The sequence below is a fragment of the Equus asinus genome, chromosome 1 (genome assembly GCF_041296235.1).
Source record: "Equus asinus isolate D_3611 breed Donkey chromosome 1, EquAss-T2T_v2, whole genome shotgun sequence".
Taxonomy (NCBI): domain Eukaryota; kingdom Metazoa; phylum Chordata; class Mammalia; order Perissodactyla; family Equidae; genus Equus; species Equus asinus.
Window position 1 is genome coordinate 193,119,824 of NC_091790.1, and position 14,294 is coordinate 193,134,117.

General features: G+C 39.4%; 1 protein-coding gene across 1 annotated transcript in view; it reads right to left on the reverse strand.

The window, feature by feature from the left end:
* KDM7A (lysine demethylase 7A) overlaps window positions 1–14,294 on the reverse strand; it is a 91,952-nt gene that overhangs the window by 7,125 nt on the left and 70,533 nt on the right. Inside the window, exons 13-19 of the mRNA XM_044775597.2 lie at window positions 13,253–13,377; window positions 12,886–13,040; window positions 11,559–11,656; window positions 10,945–11,093; window positions 10,597–10,805; window positions 9,118–9,203; window positions 74–347 (exon numbers count right to left, since the gene is read on the reverse strand). Coding sequence (XP_044631532.1) covers window positions 74–347; window positions 9,118–9,203; window positions 10,597–10,805; window positions 10,945–11,093; window positions 11,559–11,656; window positions 12,886–13,040; window positions 13,253–13,377 — 1,096 coding nt within the window. The remainder of the gene's footprint in view (window positions 1–73; window positions 348–9,117; window positions 9,204–10,596; window positions 10,806–10,944; window positions 11,094–11,558; window positions 11,657–12,885; window positions 13,041–13,252; window positions 13,378–14,294) is intronic.

Sequence of the window (14,294 nt, forward strand, 5' to 3'; positions counted from 1 at the left end):
TCTATCTAAACTGCCACTACCACCCTCTGACCGAGTCAGAAATACACTTAACCTACAAAGAGGTAACAGTTACCTTTCGTTGCTTGGTTGCTGATAGGTGGCGGATTTGACGCAGGTCTCTTGGTGGGGTGAAGGGGCACTGAAAAGGAAGTTTCACCAACTGGCCTTTCTGGGCTTATACTGCCATTACTGATCTGGCATGCCCCTGAAATCAAGCTTGAATTCTGCGTATACTTTCCATTCTGAGGGCTTGAGCCACTGCTGTCCACAGAATTCCTACTTTGTACCTTCTGACTGATTTCTGATGAACCTTCCTTTTTGATGCATTTCTGGCCTCTACTTAGATCCTAAAGGAGGAGGAAGGAAATAAGGCTGAATTTTCAGAGTTCCTTTAAGATAAGTGAGGTATTTAACCTCTCTATGCATTAGCAAGTCAAGAGATAGAAGAAATAGACTACTAAACTTTGGTTTTCTTAACATGTAGTAGCCACAGAAGACCACCCCTTCATGATGGGCGTCTCATTCCAAAACATAACAGCTCTGAAGGATTCAAGTCTTGAAGTTGCATTATAACTTGAGTCAAGAAGAAAATGTTAAAAATATATATATATAAAAATAAATATATAGAGAGAATATGAATAACTTAAACAAAGCCTCCTGAACTCAGTCAGCACGTGCTCCCATGTGCCATGGAAGGAACACATGGATGAGATGCGGACCTACCACTTCCTCAGCATGTCACAGTTCCCATATCTCTTTCATGGTGCAACGTACCATCTTTTTTAGAACCTAACTTCTGTAAGGTTCATCTCCACTGTATTTAAGTTGTTTGTTAAAAAAATCCCTAGATCTTTAGCCCCAAGTCTGGTTTTCCTCTAACAATTCTTCCTTCAGTCTCTTAGGATTACTGAGTGAACTGTCAGGAACAAAACAAATGAAGTGCTACTGATTGGTGGGTCTTGAAATCAACAGAGACAGTCATGACCACAATTAAAAGAGAAAGGAAAACACAAACTTGAAAAGAGCATACTGCAGATGTGATGTTTCATTAAACTAGTTTTATGAGGGGGGTGCGTGATGTAAAATAAATTTCTGATTCTGGAATGGTCAAGTTTTTTTTTTTTTTTAATTTTTTTTAAAGATTGCCACCTAGGCTAACAACTGTTGCCAATCTTCTTTTTCTTTTTTTTTTAAGGATTGGCACCTGGGCTAACAACTGTTGCCAATCTTTTTTTTTTTTTCTGCTTTATCTCCCCAACCCCCCCCATACACAGTTGTATATCTTAGTTGCACGTCCTTCTAGTTGTGGGATGTGGGACACCACCTCAACACGGCCTGACGAGTGGTGCCACGTCTGCGCCCAGGATCCGAACCCTGGGCCGCCGCAGCGGAGCGCGCGAACTTAACCACTCAGCCACAGAGCCGGCCCCTCAAATAAGTTTTAAAAACAACATTAAGAGTGAAGATCCAAGATGGCAGCGTGAGTAGTCTTCTTTGTCTCTCCCCCTTCGAATCTACAACTAATTGGACATTCATTGGACTTTGCTTAACAAAGGATATCCATATAGCATCTCAGGATGCCTGAGAGACCCACGCTGCTATACATCAGAAGGCGGATGGACTTCCCTCCGGGAGGAGGTGGAGATAGGGGAAAACTCTCCGACCCTGACCCCCGAACAGCCTAGTACCTGCAAGCGGCTTTCTTCCAGCGGACACCCCCAGAACATCGCCACAGACCAAGGGCAGGAGGGAGCGCACACCAGAGGAGTGACGGTGGAAACAGGTGACCAGAGCCCTACCTAAGCACCCCGCAATTACACCTAAGCCCAGAGGGAAGCTCCAGAGTTACCCACCAGAGGCGGCGGGGAAAATCCCTACCTGCCATTAGCGGAGAGGCCCTGCCTAGCATCCACAATGCCGGGAGGCTCCCGGAGAGAATCCCAAATGGCACGGCAGCCCGCCAGCTGCCGCCGCCAGCTCCACTGACCGGGCTTTCGCCCGGGAGGGGCTCAGGACTACCGGAGATCTCCTGGGAGAGGACTGGGGCTGGGTGGAGCTCCAGCGGCTGGCTCCACGGCCCGGGGGGGGAACTCTGGAGTTCCATCCGGGCAGCAGCCAAAGTCTCTACCTGCCATTAGTGGAGAGGCCCCGCCCAGCATCCACAACACTGGGAGGGTCCCGAAGAGGAGAATCCCAGGCAGGGCAGCAGCCGGCCAGCTGCCACTGAACTCAAGGTCTCCGGCTATCCCCCAGACAGGGCAAGGGGCTTCCCGAGATCCTGGGGGAGAGGACTGGGGCTGGGTGGAGTTCCAGCAGCCCAGCTCCGTAGCCCAGGGGGAAACTCTACAGTCTCACAGCAGCCTCAGTGATAGCCTCTGCACAGCACTAGTAGAGAGCACCCACCCGGCAACCACAAGGCTGGAAGACCCTGGGACATAAGTAGCATAGCTAGGTGAGCTAACCACAGACTGCAGAAGCTGCTCATAGCTCTGCTGTGACCCATAGTGGACAAGTGAGATTTTGTGGGCGCTGACAGTGACAGAGCTGCAAATATAAGTGATCCTGCCCCTGGCCGCTGGGAAAGCCCATAACACCGCTGCAGACCCTAAGGAGGGAGCACGTCTAGGTGGTCTGCAACAGTAGGGACCAGCAGCCTGAAGCCCCCTTGTCACGGCCCCCACAGCTGAAGAGGGAACCCACAGGATCACTGTGACTGTGAGGAGGGGCCCAGGCCCAGTTAGCAACAGCTGATAGGGTTCCTGGTTGGTGCAGTATAAACAGCTGTCCCCTCACCACACCAGTAGAAACAAGTGGAAGCAGTAACTAAACTCTATCTCTATGCAGAGGCACAAATCTACACCATCAAGCAATATGAAAAAATATATTAAATCTCCAGAACAGAAGGAAAACGACAAACACACAGAAAACAATCCCAAAGACAATGAAATATATAACCTAAATGATGATGACTTCAAAACAACCATCATTAAAAAACTCAATGAATTAAAAGAGAATTCAGATAGACAACTCAATGAGTTCAGGAGCTATGTCACAAAAGAGTTCGATACTATAAAGAAGAACCAAACAGAAATACTGGAAATGAAGAACACAATAGTGGAGATTAAGAAAAATCTGGACGCACTGAACAGTAGGGCCGATAATATGGAGGAAAGAATTAGCAATTTGGAAGATAGGAATATAGAAATGCTGCAGGCAGAGGAGGAGAGAGAACTAAGACTAAAAGGAAATGAAGAAACTCTCCGAGAATTATCTGACGCAATTAGGAGATGCAACCTAAGGATTATAGGTATACCAGAGGGAGAAGAGAGGGAGAAGGGGGCAGAAAGCCTATTCAAAGAAATAATAGCTGAGAACTTCCCAAACCTGGGGAGAGAGATGGAACTTCATGTGACAGAAGCCAATAGATCTCCAAACTTTATCAATGCAAGTAGACCAACCCCAAGGCATATAGTAGTGAAGCTAGCAAAAGTCAACGACAAGGAGAGAATACTAAGGGCAGCCAGGCAGAAGAAATTAACCTACAAAGGAACCCCCATCAGGCTATCAGCAGATTTCTCAGCAGAAACTTTACAGGCTAGAAGAGAGTGGAATGATATATTCAAAAATCTGAAAGACAAAAACCTGCAGCCGAGAATTCTCTACCCAGCGAAAATATCCTTCAAATATGATGGAGAAATAAAAACTTTCCCAGATAAACAAAAATTAAGGGAGTTCATTGCCACAAAACCTCCTCTTCAAGAAATGCTCAGGAAAACCCTCATTCCTGAAAAATCAAAAAAAGGAAAGGGGCTCCAAAACCAAGAGCAAAGGAGATAAGTAGAAGGACAACAACAGAGAGTAGCAGCTCTCTATCAGAACAGACTAAACCATGGGACGAGAAACAAAGGAAATTGAAGAGAACTGGAAAACAAGACATAAAATGGCAGCAGGACGCCCCCACATTTCAATAATCACTCTAAATGTAAATGCATTGAACTCTCCAATCAAAAGACACAGAGTGGCAGGATGGATCAAAGAACAAGACCCAACAATATGCTGCCTCCAGGAAACACACCTCAGCCCCAAAGACAAACACAGACTCAGAGTGAAGGGATGGAAGACAATACTCCAAGCTAATAATGAACAAAAGAAAGCAGGTGTCGCTATACTAATATCAGACAAAGTAGACTTCAAAGCAAAACAGATAAAGAAAGACAAAGAGGGACAGTATATAATGATAAAAGGGACTCTCCACCAAGAAGACATAACACTTACAAATATATACACACCCAACACAGGAGCACCAAAATTTGTAAAGCAACTCTTAACAGAACTAAAAGAAGACATCAACAACAATACAATAATAGTAGGGGACCTCAACACCCCATTAACACCAATGGATAGAACATCCAGACAGAAAATCAACAAGAAAATTATAGAATTAAATGAAAAATTAGACCAGATGGACTTAATAGATATATATAGAACACTTCATCCAAAAACAGCAGGTTACACATTCTTCTCAAGTGCACATGGATCATTCTCAAGAATAGACCATATTTTGGGAAACAAAGCAAGCATCAATAAATACAAGAGAGTTGAAATAATATCAAGCATCTTTTCCAATTATAATGCTATGAAACTAGAAATCAACTACAAGAATAAAGCAGAGAAAGGTGCAAAAATGTGGAGACTAAACAACACGCTACTGAACAAACAATGGATTATTGAAGAAACTAAAGAAGAAATCAAATATTATCTGGAGACAAATGAAAATGAGAACACGTCATACCAAATCATTTGGGATGCAGCAAAAGCAGTCCTAAGAGGGAAATTCATTGCAATACAGGTTCACCTCACTAAACAAGAAAAAGCTCACATAAGCAACCTCAAACGACACCTAACAGAATTAGAAAAAGAACAACAAACAAAGCCCAGAGTCAGTAGAAGGAGGGAAATAATAAAAATAAGAGCAGAAATAAACGATATTGAAACTAAAAAGACAGTAGAATGGATCAATGAAACAAAGAGTTGGTTCTTCAAAAAAATTAACAAAATCGACAAACCCTTAGCCAGACTCACCTCAAATAAATAAAATTAGGAATGAGAGAGGAGAAATCACAACAGATACCAAAGAAATACAGGGGATCATAAGAGAATACTACGAAAAACTATATGCCAACAAATTGAACAACCTAGAAGAAACGGACAAATTCCTGGACTCTTACAACCTCCCCAAACTGAAGTAGGAAGAAATGGAGAATCTGAATAGGCCAATCACAAGTAAAGAAATAGAAACAGTAATCAAAAACCTCCCTAAAAATAAGAGTCCAGGACCAGACGGCTTCTCTGGAGAACTCTACCAAACATTCAAAGAAGATTTAATACCTATCCTTCTCAAACTATTCCAGAAAATTGAGGAAGATGGAGTACTCCCTAACACATTCTATGAAGCCAACATCACTCTGATCCCCAAACCTGACAAGGACAACACAAAGAAGGAGAACTACAGGCCGATATCACTGATGAACATAGATGCAAAAATCCTCAACAAAATTCTGGCAAACCGAATACAGCAATACATCAAAAAGATTACACACCATGATCAAGTGGGATTTATACCAGGGACACAGGGATGGTTCAACATCCGCAAGTCAATCAACGTGATATACTACATTAACAAAATGAGAAACAAAAACCACATGATCATCTCAATATCCTCAATATCGAATGATCCATCAAATGGATCATTCGACAAGATCCAACAACCATTTATGATAAAAACCCTCAATAAAATGGGTATAGAAGGAAAGTACCTCAACATAATAAAGGCCATATATGACAAACCCACAGCCAATATCATACTCAATGGACAAAAACTGAAAGCCATCCCTCTGAGGACAGGAACAAGACAAGGGTGCCCACTTTCACCATTCCTATTCAACATAGTACTGGAGGTGTTGGCCAGAGCAATTCGGCAGGAAAAAGAAATAAAAGGAATCTAAATAGGCAATGAAGAAGTAAAACTCTTGCTGTTTGCAGACGACATGATCTTATATATAGAAAACCCCAAAGAATCCATAGGAAAACTATTAGAAACAATCAACAGCTACAGCAAAGTTGCAGGGTATAAAATCAACATACGTAAATCAGTAGCATTTCTACACACTAACAATGAATCAACAGAAAAAGAACTCAAGAACTCAATCGCATTCACAATCGTGACAAAAAGAATAAAATACCTTGGGATAAATTTAACCAAGGAAGTGAAAGATTTATACAATGAAAACTGCAAGACTTTCTTGAAAGAAATTGACGCTGACGTAAAGAAATGGAAAGACATTCCATGCACATGGATTGGAAGAATAAACATAGTTAAAATGTCCATACTACCTAAAGCAATCTACAGATTCAATGCTATCTCAATCAGAATCCCAAGGACATTCTTTACAGAAATTGAACAAAGAATCCTAAAATTCATATGGGGCAGCAAAAGACCATGAATTGCTAAAGCAATCCTGAGTAAGAAAAACAAAGCCGGAGGCATCACAATCCCCGATTTCAAAACATACTACAAAGCTACAGTGATCAAAAGAGCATGGTACTGGTACAAAAACAGGTGCACAGATCAATGGAACAGAATTGAAAGCCCAGAGATAAAACCACACATCTACGGACAGCTAATCTTTGACAAAGGCGCTGAGGGCGTACAATGGAGAAAAGAAAGTCTCTTCAACAAATGGTGCTGGGAAAACTGGACAGCCACATGTAAAAGAATGAAAATTGACCATTCTTTTTCACCATTCACAAAAATAAACTCAAAATGGATCAAAGACCTAAAGATTAGGCCTGAAACAATAAGTCTTCTAGAAGAAAATATAGGCAGTACACTCTTTGACATCAGTTTCAAAAGAATCTTTTCGGACACTATAACTCCTCAGATGAGGGAAACAATAGAAAGAATAAACAAATGGGACTTCATCAAACTAAAGAGTTTCTTCAAGGCAAGGGAAAACAGGATTGAAACAAAAAAACAGCCCACTAATTGGGAAAAAATATTTACAAGCTACTTATCCGACAAAGGATTAATCTCCATAATATACAAAGAATTCACACAGCTTAACAACAAAAAAACAAACAACCCAATCAAAAAATGGGCAGAGGACATGAACAGACATTTCTCCAAAGAAGATATAAGTATGGCCAATAGACACATGAAAAGATGTTCATCATCACTTATCATCAGGGAAATGCAAATCAAAACTACACTAAGATACCACCTTACACCCGTTAGATTGGCAAAAATATCCAAAACCAAGAGTGACAAATGTTGGAGAGGTTGTGGAGAAAAAGGAACCCTCATACACTGTTGGTGGGAATGCAAACTAGTGCAGCCACTATGGAAAACAGTATGGAGATTTCTCAAAAAGTTAAAAATAGAAATACCCTATGACCCAGCCATCCCACTACTGTGTATCTATCCTAAGAACCTGAAATCAGCAATCCCAAGAGTCCCATGCACCCCTATGTTCATCGCAGCATTATTTACAATAGCCAAGACCTAACTGCCCAGAAACTGATGACTGGATAAAGAAGATATGGTATATATACACAATGGAATACTACTCAGCCATAAAAAAGGACCAAATTGTTCCATTCGCATCAACATGGATGGACCTTGAGGGTATTATGTTAAGCGAAATAAGCCAGACAGAGAAAGACGAACTCTATATGACTCCACTTACAGGTGGAAGTTAACATATAGACAAGGAGAACCGATCGGTGGTTACCAGGGAAAAGGAGGGGTGGGGGGAGGGCACAAAGGGTGAAGTGATGTACCCACAACATTACTAACAATAATGTACAACTGAAATCTCACAAGGTTGTAATCTATCATAATCTTAATAAAAAAAAAAACATTAAACACAGACTTGCTTTAAATTAGTCTTTAAATTATGATTTGACATGCCTCTCTACAATACCTCTCTAGCAGGCAAAATAAATTAGATTTTCTCTAAGGAGATCTTGCTAGTCATTTATCCTCTACTACTTTATTTTCAAAGACAATTATAAAAGCAACAGCTAGATTTAAATAATAGCTTACTTTTAATACTGAATCCTATAATGCTAGTAAGTTATAAACTTTATGACCAATGAGGCACTATAAAATCATACACTGAATAATTGAATTATTAATAGTTAAGGGATTTCTTACTTGACTTTTGACTCTGGAGCATATCCTTCTATTAAAAGAACTTGTACTCACAAAACTTTGCCTTAAAAAAATAACTTGGCTCTTTTTCTTGTAAAAGTAATTGATAAGTATTTAGAAAATATAGACATGCCAAATGAAGAAAATTAAAACCACCCATAAGTCCACTACTAAAAGTATGCTTTAGGTTGGGGACGTTTGGGGACTTCATTCTGTCCCACGAGAATTTTGATTCTTTGGCTGTCATTTTCCAAGGTTTGCAGCAAAAGGTCGTATTGCTTTCCTTGTTTGGTGCTACTGGCAAAGTTTTGGTTTTTTAAAAAGCTACTTTGGATTCACTTTGTTTGGATTAAGCATTAATACGCTAGGATCCTAGGACACCAAGTGTCTTCTCTTGGAGCAGGGGTTCTTAAGATGGAGTCAATGGATGGTCTGGGGTGGGGGCGAGGCACCATAAGAAAATGTAAGCAAACATCAGTGTTTATGGATGAACATTTTTCTGGAAAGAGAGTCCGTAACTGTCATCAAATTCTCAAAGAAATTTAGTGTCTAAAAATGTTCAAGAAACAATGTCAGAGATTAAAAAGAGATGGTCATAGTACTTCTTTTTCTTTTCTGTTTCATCCTAGCCAGAAATAACCTAAAAGTGGTGGCAGCCAGGAGTTTTTAACTACTTCCTTGAATAAGCTTTTCTTTTCAAGATCACATTCCATCCATGAGCTTCGCACTAGTCATTATACCAGAATCCCTAAAAATGGATAGTTGTTCAAATGTGCACTTAATTGTAATTTTTTAGCTTTCCAGATCTAACGGTTGAACACTGGTTGCAGTTTAAAAAAAGAAAGCAAAAACAGAATTAATAACAATTCTAAATCTCCTTTTAGTGTTTCAAACCTTGAATATACCTGAAGATTAAATCTGGAAGTTGTATCGAATTGTTTAACCCAGGAAGAACTCCTCAAGTCTTGATCTTCAGTCTTGACATGGTATCCTAAAGAGAAGTTTTAGTTAAATTACCTCTGCACAAAGTTGATTATAAAGAACAGAGTTAGCCTAATGCTTAAAATTGAAAGCAAATTTATGTTGACATTTTATTAAAAAATTAATACATTAACTCTTTAGGTATTTACTCATACACTTTCAGCACACTCCTTTCCCTCTGCCAGTCACCCGCTCACAACCTAACATGTTAATTCTTTCAATTCTCTCAAAGACCGTCTTTATGGGACAGGTTTTATGTCAGATGCCGGAAGATCTAGAGTCAAATTCTATGGCCATCTGTTGTAGATGTAAAACCAAATGTAATACACTGTCTCTAAAAATGGCATATTTTCCCATATAGAATAAAGACATACATTTGCCTGAATTTTGTAGTAGTATTTCCATAGAAGCTTTCTTTTCAAGGGACCCAAGAGATTACAGGGAGATAGAATGGTGTAGTGAAAAGTCAGACAAACCAGATTTGAATCTGAGTTCTTCCATTACCAATGCATCTTCAGGCAAGTTATTTAACCTGTCTAAACCTCAGTTTCCTCTTAAACAATATGCAAAGATTTTGAGATTAGATCATCCTGGGTTCAAATTCCAATACCACTGAATAACAGCTTTGTAAGTATGGGCAAGTTAAATTAACTTCACTAAACCTTTTCTAGTTTACATGTAAAAGTTGTATTATGTATATCAAAATGTTGTTTCAAGAGTTAAGTGAAATAATGTCAAGCTCGTGGTACGTAGCAGACACAATTAGACAGGAATGAACACAACTTCTATAATAGGCACTCAGTTTTAATGTAGTACCATCTTCTCCCCAATCCTCCTCAGGCTTTCAGGGAAACAAAATTTTTCCCTAAAGGCGCAGAAAAGAAAACACTAGGTGGCATCACTGATATCGCCACGGAGTCTTCTCTCTTTGCTAATACTTTGTTTTCAAGTAGGAGAGAGAATATCTTCAGTCAGAAAGAGTTCAAAACTTGTCCCCTCTCCCATAAAAGGAAAAAGGGTTGATTTTGATTGTTCCAGTTTAGCAGAGCATTTAAGACACCAAAACATTCCTTCCACCCTGATCAACTTATGAAAGGGAAGTAACACTGTCTCGCAACAGCAATAGTAGAATTATGCCAGTGAACACAACTCTTAACCTGTTAACTTACGTTTTTAGTTCTTATACTTGCATTTTACATACTTGTATTTTACATTTGTTAACATCATTGTTTTACATTTGTTAACATTATGTATTTCTTGGCCAATATGCTTAACACCATTTCCAACTACAGATGTGCAATGAACAGTTCTTATCATAATCTCTAACCTCAATGAGGATTATAGAGCTATTAAGTGGGGGGTCATATGTTACTTTTTAGAGACTGATAATTTATGTTTCTTACCACATTCCACTGGTTTATCGTAACGATACAACTGCCTAACTTCATGGTTACTACTGTGGCAGCTGCTGGGATCCTGGAGGGAGTTTCCTTCACCACTGCAGTCTGTGCTTTGTATCTGCCTCTGTAAACATGGGGAATAGTGCAACCCTGCCATGGACAGCATGCCCTGAATAGCTTCTTCCTCTGTGCTCGTCGAGGTAGGACACTCCCTAAAGAGCAGATCATCACAGAAAAAAAAGGAGTCTATTTATTCTAAGGAAATCTTTGGGAAAATTTAAAACTAAAAAAATGTTTTCATGTCGTTTATATCACAACATTACATAAGACTACTACCACCAGCAAGCCTACCTTTTAACTGGAATTTCACTTCTAGACGGCTTCTGGCTCTTTTGAAGGAAGCTCCTCATCACATTAGATTCCTCCATAAAGTTTGACGTTATTTCTTGTTTCTTTTCATCACCTGAACTTTCAGACTCTTCAGTGGTAAAATTATTTTTCTGAGATAATAAACAATAAGAAATCTGAGCAAGTCTGTACAAACTAATCAAAACCACTTTATCTATCTAGGGAAAGTTAGAATCTTATCACAGAATTATTTCTGTATTTCATATGAAAAACTGAAAATCTCTAGTAACTACAGTAACATAATTTCTCAGTAAAGAACACAGTACAGGTTTTCTTTAAGGCAAAATAAATAACCTATGAGAAATATGAGAAACATAAGAACAGTATCTCCCTCCACCCTTTACAAAAGCAGACCAAAGCTACATTTATCAAATGTAAGTAGTCACACAACGATATGCGTATGGGCGTGTAATTACCACTATAAGGAAGACACTGGGCCACAAAGGGCATAGGATAGACTTTGGGAAGAGCTGTCATTCACTTTCCTTCTACGAGAAGGAAAGCAGGTGTTCATCTTTCCATCAAACAGTGCACAAGGTACAGGGTTTGGGGCATACCAGTGCAGCGCAATCAGGTCCCGAGTCTTCTGAATCAGAAATATCAGAATATTCTGATGATCGATTCCTGAGTTCTGATTTTACACTTGTAAAAAACCCTGAGAAGGGAAAGGATGAGAGAAAAACAGAAAGTCGTTAGACTTTTATGACCATGGTGACATCTAAAGCCTGTCCAGCTTTGTGATAGGTCTCATTGTGCCTGCTCCATCCTTTTTCACTGCTTTCGTCGTCATTTCTTTCTTCCCCCAGGACTTCCTCCCTAATTGATCAAGATTCTTAAAACATTTACGGTATTTATTGAACATGATCATATATCCCTTATTTGGGTGGGTTGACCATGTTACATTTCTTTCCAGAAAAAAATCTCCAACAGTAAAATTAGTTACAAGATGCTTTTTACTTTCCCTTTTGCATAATTTCTCTTAACAGAAAACAAAAAGATGACTCTCCTAAACCTAGAAAGCATTCACGTAGGTAGTGAATTCCACAAGCTTGTAAACCAGGCTTTACCACTGCCTCCCTCTTCCACGCGGCACTACCACGTGGCAACCGTTTGATGAATCCTATTGACTAGCTGCCTTTACCCCGGCATGTGAGCAAACGCAGAATCACTGACTACAGCAATACTAAACTTACCTGGAAATTGAGCTATTCAACATGGACTAAATGATGCTAATTATCCGGAATATTTACTTGTCAAGTACCAAAATATTTAACTACTTTTTAAAATAGAAAAGTAGATGGAGGCCCTGAAAAATGTTGAGAAATTAAGACTATTGAAAAAAAAATCTCGAGGAGGAGGTGTTACGATTTGTGACACTGATAATAACTGATTAATAACCAAGTAGAGGCCTTCTTGTCAATAGGCAATAAAGCAAAACAGCACATGGATTACTAATAGCTTCAGATCAGCCAATTATATACGTCTCCTAATTCTGAAAACCACATACATGTTAGCTAAAATTATTGATGAAATTGTTTTAAATTTGCAACTGTTTTATTATTTGGACTAGAGGCCCATAAAATGCATGAGCTTTCATGTGACTCTTGCAAAAACTGTCACTAGACGAGGGTGTCACTGACCAGCACACATCCTCGTCATCAGCAGCACCTTCCCTGGACACTACACTTCACTTGGCATTCACAGTCAGCAGTTCCCTGATGAATAAACTACTCAGAAATACTTCAGATTTCTCAAAAGAGTATTTAGAGACAAAAATTTTCGATCCTGCTACAAATTTAAGAACTTTAAAATTACCAAGTTACTTTACATATTATCACATTAGTAATGAACAGACCTTTAAAATGACCATTAAAACAAACATACTCTTAAGTGGTTTTTGAGATTCTTCATTCTCCATCCCCTCTATTCGTGAAATCTCTTCTATTTTCATTTTTGCCTTTTTTGTCCTTCTCTTATCCTCTTCGTTTTCACTATCTGCTGTATAAAGACTTTGATCTGCGAAGGGCTGTCTCTCATCTCTGTATACAGAGAAAAATAACCAAGTCAGAAAACACTGCAACTATGTAGCCAAATGGTATACCCTCCCCCTTAATTTACAGAGAGAGTGGAGAAGAGAGACACTTTCCCCATATTTCAATTAAGTGTGCAAATTGTATGGCCTAGGGATTAAATGAACAGAGGAAATCGACTGAAAACAAATCTGTTTGACACTTTGATCTACTTTACATACTTAATTATCCTTCCATTTGTCAGCAGTAATCGTAGGTCATTATCTTTCGCCCTCCATTCAGGTACTGTGGAAGATGGCTGGAGATGTTTGTTGAATTTTCCATTGAGTTTAGAGCTCAAGATATCCTTAAAGTACAAAAACAGAACTTACTTAACCTCCGCCCTCAAATATACCTGCCTGACTAAAGGAAAACAGTATACCACCACCTCCCCCCACGGCCCTGCATCCCCAGCTGTGCTGGGCACCTGCCCAGGCTAGTGCCATGCAGTGGTGTGGCATCAAAGCTAAATGGTTCCTAAAACCAAAGCATGAATATGGCTCATCTTTCTGTAGGGCCGTTAACCATAAAACACATTCTATAAAGCAGAATGTAAAATCTGCATAAAGCAAATTCAAAGACAGTTCACTCTTGCAGAAAGCTGACGAGCTGGAGAAGCACTGCAATCATGTACTTTAATTCTCTTTTCTCTGCTTCTTCCTGCTGAAGGGCTAGCAACTGGGTCCTCCCCAGTCACCCCATCCTTGACCTAACCCCTAGTCTGCCCACCAGACACAGTCAGCAACCTATAGGTCACCACACTGTTATCAATAGGAACAAAGGCCACCATGTGACATAAAGGCACAACAATAGCTGGTTTTTAATACAGAATATTCCCTTTTTGTGGTAATTTTTTTCTTTAATAATAAAAAGAACCTTTCATAATAAGCTCAATCTTCTCCCAGATGGCTATGAGTTAAGGAGGTTTAGAAGAACGAAAGCTTAAAATAGTATAAATACAATTACATAAAACTTAAAATATTTGAGAAAGTTCTAATTTCTATGTAACTTTTAAAAATATTTTAATCCAGAGATATCCCTATCTTATTCATTTTAAATTACTGCCTATCCTCTACTAAAATGTAAAACTATGGATGATACAGCTCTCACCACAAACTCCTTACCATGTTTTACAAAGGCTCTACACTGATCTCATTACTGCCCCACTCCTCCTCCCCTTTGTCCATTAGGCAGCATTTCTCAGACTTTAATGGGTTTATTCTA